This window comes from Medicago sativa, chromosome 6 (genome assembly GCF_051527215.1).
Source record: "Medicago sativa cultivar Bolivia chromosome 6, Bolivia_mono, whole genome shotgun sequence".
Classification (NCBI taxonomy): domain Eukaryota; kingdom Viridiplantae; phylum Streptophyta; class Magnoliopsida; order Fabales; family Fabaceae; genus Medicago; species Medicago sativa.
Window position 1 is genome coordinate 85503387 of NC_140754.1, and position 21564 is coordinate 85524950.

A 21564-nucleotide genomic window follows, 5' to 3' on the forward strand; every position below is an offset into this window, starting at 1 on the left:
GGCCAATGTAAAACATTTGCATTTTTATATATAATATATATATATATATATATATATATATATATATATATATATATATATATATATATATATATATATATATATATAGATAGATAGATAGATAGATAGATAGATAGATAGATAGATATAGATAGATGAACATATTTTACGGCAGAGAAAAAAAGAGGGAAGTACTCCTCGTTTCCGATCCATTGACATATCCAAGTGGAAGTTAAGGTGATCATATCAGTATATCTTGGAAATTGTCCTTTTATTTTAGCGGAACAAGTTTTATTTATATATTAATACAAATATCTTTTATGTTTATATATGTGTCTATATTTTTACTCATATATTAATACAAGAACCTATTATTTTTAATGTTTACATGTGTCTATATATACTTTAACTTATATATTAATACGTGGATCGATTTTATTTTTAATTTATACACATGTCTATATTTTTATTCGTATTTATACATAAATAATGTTTTGTACAATTTGTTCATTTGTCTATATTTTTATTCATATATCAATACAAAGATCTTTTTTTTTTATTTTAAATTTCTACGCAATTGCGACTTGCTTCCAAAAAAAAGAGCGCAACACGCTTAACATCCATATGCACGGGTATTATGTTAGAGCATTTGATCGATCTCTTGTAATGTAATGTATTTATTAAATTTGGCCTTAAATTTAGTATTATTTAATTATTTGACGGATTTTTTTTGCCCCACTGATATTGTGAGTCCAGATCCGCCCCTGTCTACAAGGGTTAAAAATCGTCACCTTTTGTCGCTTTAATCTCTCACTATGCCTTCACTCTTCCAACATTTTGAACCATTGCATTTGTTTGAAGTAAAGGAGTATATAGAAATTTTTCTCAGCTCATGTGGCACGCACATGTTTACGCGTATCACATGTGTTTTTCTTATTGTGATGGGAGTCTATGATAGGCCAATGAATATGTCACCCAACAAGTTACGCGTTGTGCATTGGACAGTGACAAACATACCTTCTCATGACTTGTAGAACACGTCACACATGATGCCACGCGTGCTCCAATGATGAATTAATTATTTTGTTTTTCTTTGCTTGTAGAACACGTCTCACATTGTGGTAAACGCGGCGTGCATGCTCCCTAGATGAAATACACCTTTGGACTACAATTATTTAGCTCTCATCTAGAACAACCTTTTGACTTGCGATTGAGACTTGTGACAACTTCCCCAAGTCATCTGGAATTGATTTCTTGATTATGAATAGTCTTGATACCTCTACATCCTTCACATAGCACCATGTGATCAATCAACCTGCAAGTTAACACCAAAAACACATCGAAACACTACATAGTTATTTGTGTAGGAAAATATAATGACAAACAGTGTTAATAATTTTCCTAATAACTCAATTATAAACCACTAAATTGTTCACGAAAAATTAACTTTCATTTCACCCCTAAACAATTGTTCACGAAAAATGGTTTTTAAAAACTCAATTGAGAATCAAATTGGGTGGGAGTGTAGTAAACCACGTGAAATTTTCTTTGGTTAATGAACTCGGAAAATATTTCATTTTTAAGTATTCATCGTTTACTGAATCCCCACACTTTAAAAAAAAAAAAAAAAAACAAGTTTAGTGAACTTGGGAATTTTGATTCCTCAAGGGTGTTTAGACAGTAATACAACACTAGGAAATGCAGGCACAAAGTATATCCTATTCACATAATCTACATTGAAACTATATCTTGTTAGATCCATTTCTACCATATTTTTGTCGTGATGCCCCAAAACATTTTGCCCTATTTATTTTATCATGTTGCATTTATTTTGGTTTCTATTATATAGTCACATTTCGAGTATCTACATGTGGTACTCAAACATGTTGTGCATTTGGAATTCCATAAGAGCTCCATGATTTTCAACTTTATTACCTATGTAAAGGGTATTGCTACCCTCATTCGGTGCTCCGAATGCATGCATCTATTATTTGACCTATTTGCTTGGCCAAATATGATATGAGGAAGTAGTATTTTCGATCACTGGATGAAACACGGTAACAACTTGGTGAGCTATCATATCCATCAATTTGTGGTTCATTGATTTGTTGTCTAAAATACCACAGAGTAGCGTAGGTAATATGGGAAGAAATGTTATTCCCCATTAGTCGATGAAGAAAACCATCATTACTAGTCCTTATATGACTTATTCGAACTTCAAGATCTCTCATGCTAAATGAGCATGCATAAATGAGCACGAAAGGCATTTGTCCTACAATTTGGTGAATTTTTCACATTGGGAGTGCTAGTTTGACTGATCACTGGGTCTCATGGTAATTCCCCTTTAAAAATTTGATCAACATTTTGAGGTATATTTTTCTCTTGATCTTCCTAATTCAAATTGTTATTCTCGAGGTTTTGAATGGAGTTCCTTCTTCATTAAGGGTTAGACCTTTTTATGCTCTGTTTGGTATAAGAAGAGCAAGGGAAAAAACACATAAATGTTGCCCTTCTCTTGTTTGGTGCATGCGAGAAATAGAAGCGAGAGATCAAAGACGGTGGATCTCATACCCTTATTCTTTCTTTGCAAAACTAAGAAGAAACGGTGAGAGAGTGCTTCAATAATATATAATACCATTTCCATCCCTAAAATATATATTACACATCTTCAACAATGATAAAGATAAAGAAAATGCTAGCTATAGCGAAACAAATTTTCTGACTCCTTCACGAAGTGTAATTGGTCAATTAACACCACCACTTGGGTGTTTGCCGCAAATTTTGGAATTGAATGACAAAAGACAATTTCAGTTATTCCTTTTTATGCATTGTCCCAACCAACTGAGTTAAGCTCGCGAGAACTTTTATTAATTGTTTAGATAATATAAAAAGTGGTCTAAGTTTTATCAAAAAAGAAAAACCATGTCAACTTCCCTAAAAAAAAAGCATGTTAATGCATCGTCGTGAAAATTTCAAGAAATGCATTTTCGCTGTATTTAGCATCACTCTAAAGATAAACCTCAGCCAATCAAACTAGTGAAGTGCATCATAACACCACAACAAGATTTCTTGCACGGATGCCTCATGTTTTGTCAACATCACCTTGCCTTATATCATAAAAAGAAAAGAAAAAGGATGAAAATGGACTTTGATTTGCATGAGGGGTGGCTGAGTGATTACAAGTAGTAGAACAATCGGTTTTGGGATTTTTTTTTTTTTTTTTTTTTTTGAGAAAATTGATTTTGGGGGATTTGTTTTTGTTTGAGAAGGAATTGATTTTCGGCGTTGATGATGTAATTAAATACAATTAATTTCAAAAAATCAAATTCACCAATTAATTTAATAAAAAATTAATTAATTAATTAATTTAATAAAAAAATTAATTAATTTATTGAATTAATTCATTGAGTTAAATTATGTAAATGAATTAAAAATAAGTTAAATTTCTCTCTTCTCTTTTTCTTGTAACAAATAATTCATCAAATCTATTCAATCTCTCTCTCTCACACTCTCTCTCAAAACTCTCTCTTACCTATTTCTCTATTCAGAGCTTATCTTCTAAACCAAACACACCATTAATGTTTCTTAAATTTAAAATTTAGAAAAACTAACACAAACTATCTCAAACTTGTCCCATTAGGCATGCTAAATTGTTGATAGGAAAATATATCCCTTCAACAAATGAACACGATTAATAATATAAGACTCAGTTTAGATCTTTGTTGGGTTCTAATTAGTTGATAGATTTATTTTCAAGTCTATGATTGTAGTGCAAGAAACGTACAAAGTTGATTAAAGTTTCACTAAACATAAAAAATATATAAAAAGTAACAACGAAAGTGAAAGAAAGCGATAATTATCCTATGAGCAGATATGCAATCTAGTAGGCAAGTTTACAGAATGAAAGAGAACTCCTGGTTATAGGGAACAAATCTCCTATTTATATCAAGAGAAAGAAACTATCTCTTTTTTTTTTTTTAAAGCAAAATATATTAATATGTTGTAAATCAAGCACAAGACGTGCAAGAATCAAGCGAAATTACAACTAGTTTACAAGTTACAACCATGCTCTAATAGATACAAATAAAATGCCCGATAGAAAGAAACTATCTTAAGTATGTCTTTCTAACTACTTAGAAAGAAAAGAAAAAAAAACTTTTGCAAACTTCTTCTTGTCTTAGAACTCTAACTTTGATGGATTCTTAGACAAAACTACATTTGTTGTTGTGACCAACCCATGAGCTGCTCTTGCACGCTTCTGATATGGTGGTTATTTTAAATTTGAACCTTCAAGTACCATAAAAAATATCATTATTTGAGCACTGCTTTGATGATCTTCGAGAATATTCTTCGCAAAGATATGTCAAAATGAAACATTACCCTTACTTTAATATGAATTTTTGAAGTATGTCTAAAATGTTCTACTTTTATCCTCTAATACTCATTCAAAACCATGTATTCAAATTTTACATATAATGATGGCAATTCATAACGTGCACAAGTAAAATTGTATTACATCATGTATAAGTGTATTTTTCACCATTAAATTATATGAATCCTGCTAACTTGTATCTTTAGATTACATGTTAAGGTTTCTACAAAGAGCAGATATTTATTGAAAAATAAATCAACACAATTTACTATTCACAATTTCTATCTTTAGAACCTTAACTTATACAATTAGGACACATGTTGGGATTTCTCTACAATAGTGGCTAGAAGTCACTTTTTAAAGTGAATAAGTGGGGTGTCCGAGGTTCGAATATGTTCCTGCATATAATAATGTACTGTCCATGTCAACTGAGTTATGTTCACGAGGACAAATATATATCTTATTTATGCACCATTAAATAACTTTCAAAACAATTAAGTTGCAGCCTTGTAGGTATCTTTCTTTAATATCGGCATTAAATACAATAATGAAAATATCAACATGGTGGATAACTACACCATCATAGGTAGGGATGGGAATAGGCTAGGCCGGCCTACAGGGGCCTGCGGCCTAGCCTATGATAGGTCAGATCAGTTCAGATTTTTTTTCTTAAATAGAGAAGGTCTAAGCTTTTTTAGAAGCTTATTTAATTTGCAACATGCCATTCAAAAAGCCTCTTAAGCCTATTAGGTCCTCCTATTTAAATAAATATGAATAATATTACTTATATTATATTTTGTACTTTGAATTAAAATATAAATTTGTTAACTTTTTCAATAATTTAAGCTTATTAGAATACATTAATTTTTCACATATATAAATGTATTATTATAAACTGGAATTGAAATATGATATAATATATAGTCAAATTCCGTAAAAACTCATGTTGATTATCAAAAGATAGTTTGATCTAATTGATCTATTACTTCGCTAGTCTATTTAAACTTAAATCACATTTCTTATTTAAAGATGTTCATGTGAGATAGGCTTTTAAACAAGCTAGCAGGTCGTAACAGGCTTTCAGAAAGCCAGACTCAGACCTAAAAGGCAGGCCTATAACAGGCTGCAGGCCAGGCTTAAGCCTTAAAAAAAAATTGACAGACCAGGCTTAAGCCTTGCAAAGCTTAGCTCGGCTTAACTTATTCCCACCCATAATCGTAGGCTAGATGTCACCTCTCTTTCAACATAAGAAAGAAACGTGTAACCATTTTGCTCTTAGTGACTTATAATAAAAACCTGTGCACATAAAATAACTAGAACAATTTATACAAATATAAAAACATTTCTTAATTTATGTGGCATGTGGTAAAGTGACATATATTTCAAGACGAATGGATTATTACAAAATTTAAACCGAATATTTTATTGAAAATGAGGTTGATATTAAAAAAAATCACATTTATTCATCCTTTTATTACTCCGTTCTAACATTATTGTTTTAGCAAAAAAAAAAATCCAAAAAGAATGTTTACCTTCTCAATGCAACGTTAATTAATTTCTTTTAATTTTTTACCACATTGCTTCCGTTCTAGCATTGCTATATATCACGAGAATATATCCAACAAATGTCTCACGACTTGTAAATTGCTTCAATAAAAAAAAAAGTGGTCCCACTTGTCAACATGGGTCAGCTACAATAAAGGTATGTATGGTTTGAACCGGAGCCACTTACAGCCTTGTGTGGACATGTACCTACATTATTAATTTCAATTTAGTATATAATGGTACTAAAATAACTATATGCCACTCATCTTACCAAACTAAAATATATCCAATTATTTAATATTTCAATGCAATCTTAATTAGTTTTTATGAGTATAATAGTAGATGTTTATTTTACTTTCATCTTAAAGAAACCTAAATAATAAGTTTTCATTTTTTTGGTAAAATAGTAATATTAGTGTTATGTCCAGTGAGCATAGCTCAGTTGGTAGGACAATGTATTATTATATGCAGGGGCCGGGGTTCGAACCCCGGACACTCCACTTATTCACCTTATAAGGTGAATTCTAGTCACTAGGCTACCTGACAAAAAAAAAAAAGTAATATTAGTGTTACGGCGTATGAATATTGCCCCCACAATCTAAAACTTCCGGCTCCGCCATTGGCATGAACGGTCGTGAAATTTCCGTTAGCTCAGTTTTCGCTATATTAATCATTCTCCTTAATATTTTGTGCACCCGTTTTAAGTTATAATACGTCATTATGTAATTATAATGTTTTTTTAGACAAAGTAACAATCACTACTAAAACTCACATTAACAACTGTAATGTTTCAAGTTCAAACTCGAATGAATGTGTTCAACCTAACAATATCTGCATTGTTAGTTGAGTTTAAGCATTATATGATCGTACCTGATCAAAAGGTGATTGTCAATGCTATTGAATGTGATGGTTGCTGGTGGTGGAAATGCGTCAGTTTATGCATTGGAACGGGGGGAGGGGGTGTACTTGCAGACACTCCGTCGCTCAAGTCAGTAGAGGTCAGAAATGGGGGGTTAAGAGATGAGAGAGATTCTCCCTTGGGGACTGCGAGGAGTCCCCTTTATATAGTGGTGGATGTTTGCAGAACCGTTGTAAGGCACACGTGTGCCCGGCAGTTACGAAATCGTGGGAAGTGTAATCTCCGGGGATAGATTCACGGGAACATGGGGAAAGAGACGTTAGAGTTCATCTGAACTGGTATCTGTTGCTCCGTGCACCCCCCTCGCGAGGAGGGGGTGCGTTGCGAGTAAAATTCCAAATGCGGTAATTGGGCTGAAAAAGTTATTGGGCCTAAGCAATTGGGCTTAGGTCTTTGACCGGTCCATAACATTATGGATCAATGATGACAATTGTAAATAAGCAATTGTTAATAGGGATCAATGGCTATAAATTAACTTGATAATATAATATATTAAGCATTTGGAGGATTTAGAAACTATAAAAGCCACATAGGGAGATAGGATACATTCAAGTGAATATGGCAAGCCTTTCTAATTCAAAGAATCTCATTTGTGAGAGTGGGAGCATAGAGAAAAGAGAAGAGCAAGAAACATTAGAAGATGATGATGAAGAAAGCTTCTTGTATGCAATGCAGCTTGCAATCTCTATTGCACTTCCCATGGCACTACAATCTGCAATTGATCTTGGCGTTTTTGAAGTGTTGCAGAAAGCTGGTAAAGGTGCTTACCTCTCGGCTGACGACATCGTGTCCCGTCTTTCCAACATTAATAACCCAGAAGCATTCAAAATGTTAGATCGCATTCTTGCTCTTCTTGCCTCTCACTTACTGCTTAATTGTTCTATCCTTCCTCATGAACAAAACCACCTCAATTCCTTTAAGAGACACTATAGCATGACTCCTGTTGCAAAGTTTTTTGCTCCTAATTCTGATGGTGTTTCATTAGGCCCCTTGATTGCCTTGAATACTGATAAGATCTTATTAGCTAGCTGGTCAGTCATTACTCCTTCTGCTCACATATATATCTTAAATACCTACCCTACTACTACTACTACTTGTTATACGTACTATTATTAAAAAAAAATTAGGGGACTACGTACTATAATTTTATTTTAAATGTTGCATTTGTGGGAGAAATGGTCTAATCTAATTGTAGAGTTCTTTTTTTTTTTGGTATAAAGAGGACAAAGTTTAAAGAGAAAATAAAACTAAAAATTAAACGGAGACCAAAAATTACGTACACAAATATTATTACATTGTTTGACTCATTGGCAATTTCTTTTACTTTCAAATATAGAAGATTCATACTTCACAATCGTTGTATTTGTTTAACTATAATTTGCTAGACATAATTAACCACATATTTAAACTATGTTAAAAATTTATAAATTTTTTGGTAAATTTTTAGGTATCTTGAATTTTGATTGGGTGTTGGTACCATATATGCAAAATTCATTCAAAATTTATTTTAATTTTTGAATAAATTAATACAAAAATATGACATATCATTGAAAATTTTGATGATATACATACCCACATTTCATGGTAGCATCATGTTCAATTTTTTTTTCTTTTCAAAATTTGATATCAAATTAGTCTTGTCAAAATAACACAACTTTTTTAAAGTATTGAGAAACACATAAGTAAGAGTTGAACAAGATAGTCTTGCATAGACACAAATTCAAATAAAATTATTTGGGCACACCCACAACAAATATGAAATTTTAATGATAATTAAATAAGTCACATCATTCAACGTCATTCTTTAAAAAAAACATCAATTGTGTGAGTGCGTCTAAACCTTTTAGATTTAGGTTTGTCCCCAAGTAAGTATTTCTTGAGTCGAACACTATTGTTTAATATATTCATCTTTAATTAGGTCCCATCTTAAAGTTGCAATTGAGGAAGGAGGTACTCCATTTAACAAGGTTCATGGCAGCCATCTCTTTGATTATCCAAGCTTAGACTTGAGGTTCAATCAAATTCTCAATACAGCGATGAGCAATCATACAACTATAGTCATGAAAAAGGTTCTTGAATCCTACAAAGGTTTTAGGGATGTAAAAAGACTTGTGGATGTAGGTGGTGGCCTTGGAATGAACATTAACATGATCACTGCAAAATACACTCATATTCAGGGTATCAATTTTGACTTGCCTCATGTCATACAAAATGCTGCTTCCTATCCTGGTATGACCTTCACACGTGCGTAAACATACATGTGTGTTTATTTTGATGCATGATGCATTTAAAAATGATTTAAAATTTATAGTTTCTATATTTGTAATAATATAATTTTTTTTTTGAGGGATTGTAATAATATAAATTGAGTTGTTTAATATTGATCCGGTGCAACAATGAGTCTTTTTTATGGTTAGTTAATTTTAATAAAATATATTTTTTATTCTCCATTTTTGTTTAATAAAATATATTAGACACTCCAATATGAATATCTAATTATTTGTACCAATTTTTTTCTTCTAAATATATGTTTTTTTTATTAAATATACCACTTTTTTCTTTTAGTTTATATAAATATGTTTGTTTTCATTTTAATCATTGTAAATGTACAACTTCTTTATTTTTGTTTTTTTATTATTTTGTTTTAGCCTCTCTTAATGAGTGTAATATTCCTTTTAGCTCTTATGTGGTATGTATTGGAGGGACTAAAATCAAAGAACCTACATATTCCATGTACTCATTCAAACATGAATACATTTTGAGAGGTTTAAACAAAATAAGGACAAAAACAAAACAAAAAATTTGCAAAAATTTTAAAATAAATTACAAGAACTAAAAATTAAAAGTGATATATTTGTAAGAATTGAATATACATTTAAACCTAATAGTAAATATGTATATCAGTTGTGCATTTTTAAGTATTTTAAAAAGTAAAAGATTCTTATATTATTGGCAGGAGTGGAGCATATTGGTGGAGATATGTTTGAAAGTGTTCCCAATGGTGATGCCATTTTTATGAAGGTGAGTAGATGTGGTTTGCTGTTCATGGTTGTAGAAAGGTAGCTAGGAGAACAAATAACCTCTAATTTGATCGAATGATAAACATTTAATTTTAAGGAAAAATTGTTAAAATTATAAAGAAGAAAAAATATTTAAAATTCAATTATAAATATTAACTATATGTGTGTGCGCGCATGTGTGTGTCAGAGTCACGATCCATTAACACCAGATATTTGTGTAATTTAGTTATTAAAATTTGAGCAACTATCTTCCATGCTCTGTATATAACTATATTAATAGTTTGACTAAATTTTATATAGTGGATACTTCATGATTGGAGTCATCAACGTTGTTTGAAACTTATGAAGAATTGCTATGATGCTATTCCTGAAGATGGAAAGGTGATAGTTTTGGAGGCACTTCTACCTAGTATGCCTAAGAATGAAGTGGCTTGGAAATCTCTCTCTCAAATGGATATTCTCATGATGACTCATTGTTCAGAAGGCAAAGAGCGAACTAAACAGGAATTCATGGATATGGCAACTAAAGCTGGATTTCGTGGCATCAAATATGAATGTTGTATCTATAATTTTTGGATTATGGAGTTCTTCAAGTAAATCTACAAACTGCAATATGAAATTGTAATTGTCTACTATGTAGTGCTACTTTTTGTGAAATATGGTTTCTCCTACAATTTTTATGGGTGGAGTATACTCAAGCGCTTAAATGTTTAGGTGTGACAACAACTCTTGGATTTTGATTATTGTTTTTGTTTTAGGAACGTTGTAATATTTCAATCATAGTGATTCTTGTGTTTTGATTGTTCTGTTTAATATATGTCCTTTTTTCTCCCTCTTCAAGAAAATCCAGTGCTACTTTTTCTATTATTGCTACAATAAAATCGTTTACGTGATGTGTTTTCCAAGCAAGGCAATTGAATGATTTTTTCTTAAAAATTGTGTTTCAAAAACTTACTAGGCCAAGATCATCAAAGACAACTTCTCCATCACATCTTTTATATCTAATCCTAGCAGTCATCCTAACCTTAATCCCACTTACTTAACCTAATTTTTTTGGCTCCAAATCATTCCAACCGTTAGATTAATCTCTGTTGCTTAATTAAATTGGCTCCTAAATTTGAAATTTGAATTCCACATTTTCATTATGAGGTAAATCATGACAATTACTGTGCACACTGCTCAATACTTAAAAAACGTGTGCCTCTTTCTTTTCCCTTCTAACGTGTTTTTTCCAATGCTTTCTCTCTCCCTCTCTCCCTCTGTATTCAGCACCCCTTTCTCTCTTCCTCAAGCTCCACCACCGCCTAAAATATCTATCCCCTTACCAATGACACAAAACATTGCATTTTTTCCAATACACACATATTGACATCCATCTCCATTCCCATTTCCTTTCCTTTTTTCTCTCACACCTATCCGCCACCACCATCGATCGCCGCCTTCCTTCGTCGACTCGATCGCCATTTCGCTCATCTTCCTTCCATCCTCATGCTTCTCCCTTTTTCAACTCCAGTGGCGCTGAACTTGACGGCTGATCCATGGCTCTGAGTCGTGAGTCGCAACTGAAACTGTTCTCTGCGACTTTCACTTGATGGTGTGCGCATTTCGGAGGCCGAATGTGAGTCAGATAGATTGAAATGAATTATTCAACAACAATACGATACATCTCAATCAATTGTATGGTAGTTTGTTAATTCAATAAAAAAAATGATTTTATTCGTTAACAATGATTTTATTCGCGTGAAGCTTTTCGTCAATCTGTTAACATCACGCTTGAACGCCGTTTGTTTATATTCCGTAGTTTAAGATTTATCGTGGTGTTGCTGGTTTTTATGATTATGGTCCTCCTGGTTGTGCCGTTAAATCTAATGTCCTCTCCTTTTGGCGTCAGGTGGATTGAGTTTTTATGCACTGACAGTGTAAAATGTGACGTTGTTAGGTTAAGCATGAAAACTCAGTTCTTCAACAGGTACCTCTTAGTTCTCTGTGTACATTGATTCCATTTCTCCATGTGAATTTGCCTTCTTCAAAGCATATTTTATTCTTCTCTTCATTTTCTCATGTCACATTTCGAATCACTTTAACCAATACCACCGTATAAGATAATTTTCAGATTCAGATTTAAATGGTTTCTCAAATGGTTTAGGTACAAGGTGCACATTCAAGTGATGTACAACACTGGTTCGACAACGTTCATTCTGTTTGATCGTAACGTGCAAAACTATGTGGACAGGAGCGTACAAGATTTGATTGAGGCAAACAGTCAGGTAAATTATGAGGACTTTGGTTATATCTTTTTTTTATTGTGATATGATTGTATTTTTATGCATGTTAGTAATTTGGAGTGTGTTTCATTTGATCAGGGTAAACCCTCAAGCGAGTATCCCAATGAATTGGATATTTTTGTTGGAAAACAGATGCTATTTAAGGTTGAAATTACGGATGGGAACTTAATGCATAATTGGCGCAACTATGCGGTCAAAAGGACATCTGATGATTCCAATCTGATGAATCAATTCGTGACTCTTCACAACATTACAATGGTGAAGAGTCCTGCTGATCTGGATGTGTTCATAGACAAAAAAATGTTGTTTAAAGTTGAGATAACTTATGGCAACTTGAAGCATGGATGGCGTAACTATGCCGTGAAGCGGGTGGAGGTAACATTACCTATATTATAATATAACTGGAAAGTCTATAGTGTCTGAAATACTTTATGTCAGTGATTGAATTTTGTTCTTAATCTCTCTTTGATCCATCCAAGTAAAAGTAAAATGATTCGCTTTAGCCCTTTCTAGCTAACCTTAATTTCATAAGTTGTTGATTTCAGAACATACATGGAGCTTGAGGAAGATCAATTATCAAGCCTGCCGAAAATAATTCTTCATCACATTCTGTCAAGGTTACCAGAGAAAGATGTTGCTAGGACAAGTGTTTTTTCCAAGGTGGCGGTGGTGAACTCAGCGGCTGGTACATAGTTATGAGTTGCGGTAGCTACAACGAGGCAAACCTGTTATGATGGGTTACTCTTCTCCAATGAATGAGGCAATTGCAGAGCTTCTCGATTCTTTCATGCTTCAGTATAGCATTTCAGCGACGATTCAGATTCGAAAGTTGAGGTAACGCTTAGCTCTGATCCTCATATCGTATCAGATCATTCTTGAGAGCAGCTGAATCATTTATTTTTGTTTGGTTTTGTCTGTTCTTGCTGCTTTGTTGTTTTTTCTTTTTTTTAGATCTTATAAATAACATTCCTCATTAGATTGATAAATTGTTTGGGGCTGTCTTTGCAAAAACATGTTTGTTTCTTTTTATTTTCAGAATATTCTATGTCGCGTCTTTGGTATTTGAATTGTTATTGATTTTATTGTTTTCAATGGTCTGATTTTCACCTTTTGGTTTATTCTTCTCGGTGCTATTGGTTATTGCATCATGTGGTTGTTTGTGCAAAACTTATATATGCTAATATTGTAATTAACTTGAGTTGCTAATTTAATAGAGTTAATAGTAATCCATGATAAGTTACTTTGAGAAATGTCAGAGCTTTTAGATCATTACATGTAACTCATTGATTTGATATTTAGTTGTAATGATGTGCGCGTACTTTATCTTTGATCTTTCATTATGTTAATGATGTGCGCGTACTTTATCTTTGATCTTTCATTATGTTTTTGTTCTTTTTCATTGATGCTGACCTTTCACTGTCATATGGTTTGCTGTGATGTTACCTCATGACCGCGACTTAAGATTCAAGTACCGTTGTTGCTAATTTTGGTAATGAAATCAATCACACTATGCAACAATGATTGATTCATGTAACAATTAATTCGATGTTGTAGCTGTAAAAAATTACACGTAATATGTTTCACAATGAAGATTCTTATTACATATGAGATAGGTTAGTATAACATGAGAGAAATTTTCTTGCTATGCAGATAGTGCATCTACCATTTTGTCAATTTTTATATCAGTTACACGTCATTTCCTTTTAAGAAAGCTACTTTTCATTCCAAGTGTTTGATAGGTCTTTTTTATTCTTATTTTCTTTCACTCATTTTATCAAATTTAGGTAGACTTTTTGTAGTAATTATGTTTGATTTCTATAGAATTTAAATTTCTAATTCAATTCACAACAGGAACTTTGATGTGCTGGTTTTTGCTGTCATCTGTTTTCTGTTTTTGGGAGCTTCGGTTGGCAGGTTTTTTTACTGGTGTTTCTTTGGAGCTTGGCTGTTTTCTGCAGTCTGTTTTTTGGGGTACTGTTTTGCTGCTAAAACCACGTTGTAGCCTCCTTTTGGTGTAGTTTAGCGCGGTTGTGTTAGGGCGCATAGCATGCCTAGCTTTGCTAAGTTGTTAGAGCAGCAACTTTGGTTCTCCAATTGTTAGGAGTTTTAGTGGGGCTGTGTCCCGTTTCTGTGCAGAACCTGTGTTATGAACTATTTGTAATAAGATGCAAGTAAGTGATGTTCTGATATTCATCAGATTTTAAGTTATCCTTAATGGTGCTGAACTGTAAATGACTATTTTAGTTGCTATCGTAAATGGATCCTTTGAGAAGCTGTGATATTAAATTGTTAATCCATTAATGTATGATATATAAGTCGCATATATTTTAAATTCAACAAATGTATTGGCATTATAATATCAGAAACCTTCTGGACTATTACAACAAATGTATTGGCTCATTATGTGTTGGAATTGTATTGAGTTAGTTATCTTGATATTACTATTGCTATTTTTTTTATCTCAATCCAGATGTTTATGGTTTAAAAAATATGTAGTTATACAAATAAAGGCCACTGCACACTTGAAACTCCTTCAAGATATGTTTAGGAAAAATTTGATCTTGCATTGTATTGAAAATACGGTGTCAACAATGCGGTTTCTTCTTGGCAGCTTTCTAATCCAACCATGTTGACACATACGCTGGTGTTATAATTCTCATTCCAAGTATGTATTAATTGGCAGCTTTATAATTCAATCATGTTGACACTGGTGTAATCATTTATTTCAAGTATCTATTATATCTTAAATTGCAATCAAACTTACAGAGTCATATAGGCTCATTTAAAAAAAAAATTACTGATAGGTAAAAGCTTATTTATACTAAACAAATTATCGTATATACGTATAACATGAGTTTTGTAGACAGACCTTATGATATTTCGCACCTATATTTTTTTAATAAAAAAGTGCAGGTAATGTTTTGAACTATATATGACCCGTCCGGCAGCACGGGTGAAAAGTCTAGTGACAGTAAAAAACTAGTGACCTCAGACTCTTGACAGTATCATTGGCTCATGGCTGCTTAGCAAAATCCTCAGCAACAAGTTTTAACCACGTGATAAAAATCACCAATGAAGGTTTGGACTAATCTAAGAAAAGGTTAAAAACTGAGAGAGAAAAAAACTAGCTCTGGAGTCTTTGTTTTGCATATCAAGGATCAACTATTACAAATTTGTTTTGCATTAAAGGCCTAAAAAAATACAGTAACAATAAAACTGCATGTTAATCCATGGTGAACCACAAACTGAATTGGCTCACTTTAGAATCTGCCCTAAAACCAAACTACACTTATAAAATTTAAACTCATTCAGTTAGGTTACCACAAGGTTTATCGATTTGAAGTGTCAAAATCAAAACAACACAGCTGCAAGGTAAACACATAATCAGAACAGAATCATTAAACAATTACTAAAAGTAAGATTTGTATACATCTAAAAAAGCTGAAAATAAATGGGAGTATATGAAATGATCTTCTGAACTATCGACAAGAACAGTAAAAAATGTCAACCATCAATCACCCAAATAGAATACAAAACTGAGCATCTAAAATCTATAATGATGACACATAAATAAGCACTTACAAGTAAGCTACTTGGCCTTTTTAAGAAATTTAGCTGTTCTAAACTCAGCATCATCCCTGATAAAACTCCACCAAATGTATGTTAAGGGAATAGTTGTGGCATGCCAAATTGCATGTGCATCGAGAAGTCCTTCATAAGGAGGGAAATCATATATTTCTAGGAGCATTGCGAGGCCGCCAGAAACAACAACCAGCCATAACTTCCATCGTGAAGGATGACAACTAACACCAGCCCAAACTGCCCAAATGGTAAGTTGAGCCACGGCCATCACTACACAAACTATCATATTCCACCCTGTACAATTCGATAGAGAGCCATTTAACTCATCACAGAATGATTAAATAAATAGAACTAAATAGATACTCCTGTTCTCTTTTAATTGTCGCTTTTGTAAAAGAATTTGATTTCTAGTTATTTGTTGTTTTCAAAGTTCAATGCGACATTAAACTATTATTTTTTCAATAATACCTTTAACTATTTACTGCAAAGAGCGAACTAGGTAGACTAAGATAATAAATAGTTAAGGGTGTTAGTAAAAATAGTTAAGGGTGTTATTAAAAATAAAAGATAAATAATTTCATCAAAATTAACAGTTTATTGGTTTTCTTGGTATATGTAAATAACATGAAAGCGACAACTAAAAAGAAACAGACGGCGTAGATCACAAAATGATAAGTTTAAAGTCTTGTTAATAATCTTGTGACAGAAGCACAAACCACGGATGTTAATGGCATAGATAACAAACAGAACGCTTAAGATACGTTTTACCCAAGGATTACATTGATCCTAAATGCGATTCTCTGCCTCACCAATCACAATATAAAGATTATATGAAAGGACATACCATAATCTAGTTTGTAGAAGTTGATGTACATTACATGGGTGATCACAAAAGCAATCAACGGGGCAGAAACCATAACTCTGGTAGCCTCATCCCTAATATTGAAGGATCGTAAGATGGCTAAAATGAGGGAGTATCCAAGGAGAATCACTGCAGATGAGTAGTCTAGTTTCTCTGTTAGATCGACATCTCTGCAGGACAATAGGAGAAAGAAACATTGAAAGTTTAAGCTTAATATATTGCCATACTCAACAGATAATGAGACATGTTTCGTTTGTTTCTCACGATTCAGATTGAATTTTAAAAGAGATAATTTCTTGAATATGCTAGGAGCATTAACATAGTTGGGAACACTGTCAGCATTAGCATTGACTAAATTTAACCATATATATTAATTGTCTACAGGACACCTAGGTAGTCAATCCCGGCCAATCCCGGTGCGATCCCAGAGGAGCGGATCAGCCTAGAGGAAAACCGCGACGGACGCGATCCCGACCAATCCTTGACTTTTGTTGGTATTTGAAATTGGATGTAATGTTTTGATTAAGACTTGTGAATGCTTGAGTGTTTTGATTAAGACTTGTGTTTTTGTTTATGAATGTTTCATGAGTTTTGAGTTATTTGTTTAATTTTATATTAACTATATGGTTGGTTGTTTATACTTTATATTATTCATGTAATTTGTCCAAAAAATTATCGATCTCGGCGATCCTGCTACCCACTAACCCACTTTTGGGGTCGGCCACACCGCACTGCTATCCCGGATTGACTAACCTAGCGCGACACTAATTTTAAGTGAGGCCTTTAATTTTCAAAGCAAAAACAATCATTAATAAATTTTAATGTGCCAAGGGACTAAAAATTAACATACGAAATAGTTTCTGCATTAATAATTCGTAATTTCAGTGACATCATCTAACTTCAAACTTCCATATAGGAACTAAAAGGTATCACCTCAACAACAAAAAACCTAGACACCCATTGACACTACCTAAAATCAATCAGAGTCTTAGAATAACCAAATCAAAATGACAAGCTAAACACAAATATTTAGAATGAATACAAAATACTGAAAATATATGCATATGTAACTTACCTACTGTGGAAAACAGCACTCCAGAGCCAAGAGTTGAGTGAAAAGAACGCGTACATATGCCACAAACTAGCATACTCATAATATGCCTTCTTCCCATCTCTTAGAGGAAGTTTATAATACAAAAGAATGAAAAAGGAGACCCAGCCATGAAAATGCATTGCAAGATTGAGAGCTGAGAAAGCCACAGAAGCAGGCTCCTAAATAAAAGGATACAACACATCAGTTCTATAAGTTTAAACAAAAGGTTTTGTAGTCACTAAACCAGTATTGTCAAATAGCAGCTATAACTCTACAACATAGCGGTGTTTGAACAAACCGATATTGATCTGATATACAATTTAGTGCAAATTATTGCAAATAGCAGCAATATCAGTTCTATAATGCTGTAGTGTAGCAAAATTTGAACGACACTGCATAGCTTCTACGGACACATAACAGACACCAAATGAAAACATAAGGTGCATGACTACAAACCTGCATCCCAAAAATACGCTTGAATGGCCATTTACCATGATACTTGACAGGGTCAAGGTTAAGTAATTCTTTTTCTTTCTCTCTATCAAGCATGCAGTGGTATCGACAGTCACTTAGACAATCCCATTTTTTCCACTGTAAATATAGTGGTTCTTGCATGTACCATGGACGGCCAACAAGTTCTCCATCTGATGAAAAAGTACATTGTGGAAAGCATTTTGGGCCAACACATCCTGTTTCCTCGCATTGTCTTATACAACCCCTGATATCCAAAGCAAACAAAAAAGAAAAATAAAGTGGGGAAATCCAAAAATAAAAAATCTCACTGAAATCATAAAGGAAGCAGTGAGTTAGAAAATTTGTACATAATGATGCTTTCTTTTGTTCTAAAATAAAGAAAACACAAAAAAAAGGAACAAAAGGTAACAAGTGATGCACCACTCGGAAAGACATCATCTATGTAGCTAATCTCACCTAGTGACAAAGCCTTGTTGTTATTATGATGTTGCTATCAACTTAGGATAATAGGCCCATAGTGAATGTATATAGAAGGAGGCATCAGGATTGTGTATGCTTGTAGACTAATCATGGTAAGACACACTACTACTAGTAGTATAGTACTGCATTTTCAGGATCAATCAATTAAATATACCATTTTGGTAAGAGTGAAAGTCCTGTTGATCCTTAAATCACCACCAATCAAATTACAAATATATCTAGTATATGTTGTGTTAGTAATTTGATGGACCAAACTGACTAATGAAATACACATTCCATGACCAAAAGAAACACATTCAAGAACCATGTTGACTAACGAGAGACAGATTCATTCAGGGACTTTTTGTAACTGGGATAATTTAGGGACTAAAGTGATAGCACTTGACACATTGAAGGACTGAAATGACAGTTTTTTCATTGTGGTAATCAGCAGCATTTGGCCCTGGAAGAGTAACCCACTGTCAAATTGGTCTTTAAATGTATCAAAGTTGCAAACACATCCTTTTATTAGTCATTTTGGTACTCAAATCTGTTTTTAGGTAGTCAGCTTAGTCCAAGAATGTATTTTTCGTTGGTCAATCCATAAAATTATTAACAAAAGAGACTTGAGGGATGTGTTTGCAATTTCAATACATATCTATAGAGAAAGCGCGTCTCATACATCTAGGGAGCAAAATGATGCTTTGCACAATAACATTAATAAAAGCTGAAAGAAATTATAAGTTAAATAGTAGCCACTAACCACAAATTATGCAAAGTCCATATACTAAAGGCCAAAATTGTCAAATCACAATCTTAAAACGTTATGATAAGTGTTTATGTTATAAGAGCTTACTAAAGTTAAATACAAATATAAGTGCTTATGCTATGATAATTATTGAAAAATAAATTTTATTTTATCTTTTGTTATAGGAACACTGTATACATAAACACTTATATGATAAGTGCTTATGCTATAAGAGCTTAATAAAGTTGTTTGTCCAAACAGAGCCTAACTCTACTATAATGGGTACTACTATTCCCTTCCAAGTTCAAAACTTGTAACGTAAATGATGACAATTCAATCACATGAGAGCTATTTAGCTAAATGGGTGTTCAAAATAACGAATTGGACACTTGAAATTTATGGAAAACTAAAATAAACTACCACAATGGTTAAAAAATTGAAACAAAAAATGAAAAAAAGGCAGCGTGAATGAGAAAGAGGAAGAAACTGAATGAACCCCCATAAGATGAAACGAAGTTCAATAGCATCAGATTCAACTGTCCCATTCTTAGATTGGCTTATTTAAGTTTATCTATTGGCATACATTTTGTGATACTATTTGGGACTACTTATAAAACAACTTATGACATTTTCCATAAGCTTTTTCAGCTTATTTTCATAAGTTCTCCAAAATAGTTTATGAAAACAACTTATAGCATATATAAAAACAATCCAAAGATGTTATACATAAGCTTATAGTTCTCCATTCTTAGTTTACGTAAGCTTATACATAAGCTTTTATCAAGAAAAGCCCTTGTGATATAAGCTGTGTATCCAAACAAGGCCAAAGATGTTCAACTTTTTTTGTTTTTGTAAAACAGTTATCTCTCTTGTAACTAAGACCTAGAGGAGGAGCACACTCTAAGGTAGGTCCCAAGCCAACACCATGAAGCCAATCCAAGTGTGGTAAGTTTTTTCAGCTTATTTTCACAAGTTCTCCAAAATTGTTTACGAAAACAGCTTATTTTCATGCATATACAAAAAGAACTCCAATAGAGATAGCTTACGCAAGCTTATACATAAGCTTTTACCAAGATAACCATTTGTACTACAAGCTGTAACCAAACATGGCCAAAGGTGTTAAACTTTTTTTGTTTGTGTAAAACATTTATATCTGCGCGTAACTACAAAAACTAATCCTAAGTCGGTCAAAACTCTTTCTCAAGAGATTTAACACTGCTCCATTCACTCGAACTCGTTTACTCTGGTTAAACTGAAAGAGATCTCTTACCCGAACTAGAGAACTAGATGTGTGTCCCTGTGAACTTAGCTCAGTTGGTAAGGACAATGCATAATATATGCAAGGTTTGGGGTTCAAACCCCGACACCACAAAAAAAAAAAAAAAGAACCAGATGTGTTCAATTGTTCGGTGACGATAATTCTTATCTTGATAGTAAGTTATAAAAAATTAAAACATTCACATTTAATAAATGAATTCTACAAAGTCGAAAAATTCTCATATCAGAATCTTAGAACCTTCGATTATAAACAAAAATTAAGGTGAAATGGAAAACGAATGAATTTGAAGAAAAAGGAAAAGATATTACCTGTAAAGAGGATCAGCATCACCAGGACTAGCATCAATTACGATAACACTCAAACAAGAAAGCACTAAAAAGAAAGCAAAAACGAATGTATCCATCAAGAAGAAGAGTTTGTTGATGTGTTCAGTGAAACGATGGTTTTGCAAAGATGGTGAATAGATGGGGTGTTAATAGCATTGTGACGATCTTGAAGGAGAAGTTGTTAACGGCGTTGCTGTGTAGAATGGAGAAGATGGGGAGTTAGGTGGAAGATCTGTGACCCCAACCGGATGGTTCATTCGTGAACCACACGGTCTACTAATGTGTTTTTTTTTACAAACGGTTTACTCCTATTTTCTTTGAGACAATTTAAAAAATAATATATATATATATATATATGTTTGTAATTTTTTTCGAAAATTAAAGATTTTTTTTTTTAAAGTGTTTTGCACAATTATTAATTAAAAATAATTAATTTATATGGGAGAGAACTAGGTAGTAAAATTAATTAATAGTTAAAAAAAGTAAAAGAATTATAATAGTCAAGTGCAACCACTTACCAAAATCTTTTTTTATATTCACTTTTTTTTCCTTTTTATAACTGTGTGTTTGTTTCAAGTTTACCAAATTTATTCCTAGGAA

General features: G+C 32.8%; 3 protein-coding genes across 6 annotated transcripts; 2 read left to right on the forward strand and 1 right to left on the reverse strand.

Moving 5' to 3' along the window:
- Positions 1-7375: 7375 nt before the first annotated feature.
- Positions 7376-10669, forward strand: LOC146917669 (cathecol O-methyltransferase 1-like). Its single transcript, XM_085719492.1, has 4 exons — positions 7376-7867; positions 8755-9065; positions 9793-9857; positions 10157-10669. Exons 1-4 carry the CDS (start codon positions 7395-7397, stop codon positions 10451-10453), a joined length of 1146 nt encoding a protein of 381 aa, XP_085575618.1. The 5' UTR covers positions 7376-7394; the 3' UTR covers positions 10454-10669.
- A 220-nt stretch (positions 10670-10889) lies between these two features.
- Positions 10890-14585, forward strand: LOC146917670 (uncharacterized). 4 transcript variants are annotated; one of them, XM_085719495.1, is made up of 6 exons: positions 10890-11474; positions 11748-11825; positions 12003-12123; positions 12220-12516; positions 12687-12975; positions 13993-14585. In XM_085719495.1, coding segments are annotated over exons 1-5 (516 nt in total). In that variant the 5' UTR covers positions 10890-11472; the 3' UTR covers positions 12705-12975; positions 13993-14585. The 4 variants fall into 4 exon arrangements, 3 of the variants coding, with proteins under 3 accessions (XP_085575621.1, XP_085575620.1, XP_085575622.1); XM_085719494.1 differs by having other exon boundaries at positions 10890-11825; XM_085719496.1 differs by having other exon boundaries at positions 10892-11825; positions 12286-12516.
- A 937-nt stretch (positions 14586-15522) lies between these two features.
- Positions 15523-21156, reverse strand: LOC146917671 (Per1-like family protein). Its single transcript, XM_085719493.1, has 5 exons — positions 20947-21156; positions 18135-18396; positions 17661-17857; positions 16568-16755; positions 15523-16017 (listed from the first exon to the last, which is right to left on the reverse strand). The coding sequence occupies exons 1-5, from the start codon at positions 21039-21041 to the stop codon at positions 15731-15733; spliced, it is 1029 nt and encodes a 342-aa protein (XP_085575619.1). The 5' UTR covers positions 21042-21156; the 3' UTR covers positions 15523-15730.
- Positions 21157-21564: the final 408 nt, after the last annotated feature.

Coding starts and splice junctions, on each gene's coding strand:
- LOC146917669 (XM_085719492.1), top strand. CDS start 7,395: ATGGCAAGCCTTTCTAATTCAAAGAATCTCATTTGTGAGAGTGGGAGC. Junction 9,066..9,792: donor AAATGCTGCTTCCTATCCTG/GTATGACCTTCA, acceptor TATTATTGGCAG/GAGTGGAGCATATTGGTGGA. Junction 9,858..10,156: donor GTGATGCCATTTTTATGAAG/GTGAGTAGATGT, acceptor AATTTTATATAG/TGGATACTTCATGATTGGAG.
- LOC146917670 (XM_085719494.1), top strand. CDS start 11,689: ATGATTATGGTCCTCCTGGTTGTGCCGTTAAATCTAATGTCCTCTCCT. Junction 11,826..12,002: donor AAAACTCAGTTCTTCAACAG/GTACCTCTTAGT, acceptor CAAATGGTTTAG/GTACAAGGTGCACATTCAAG. Junction 12,124..12,219: donor TGATTGAGGCAAACAGTCAG/GTAAATTATGAG, acceptor TCATTTGATCAG/GGTAAACCCTCAAGCGAGTA.
- LOC146917671 (XM_085719493.1), bottom strand. CDS start 21,041: ATGGATACATTCGTTTTTGCTTTCTTTTTAGTGCTTTCTTGTTTGAGT. Junction 18,397..20,946: donor GATGCTGATCCTCTTTACAG/GTAATATCTTTT, acceptor TTTGGATATCAG/GGGTTGTATAAGACAATGCG. Junction 16,756..17,660: donor AGTGCTGTTTTCCACAGTAG/GTAAGTTACATA, acceptor ATTGTCCTGCAG/AGATGTCGATCTAACAGAGA.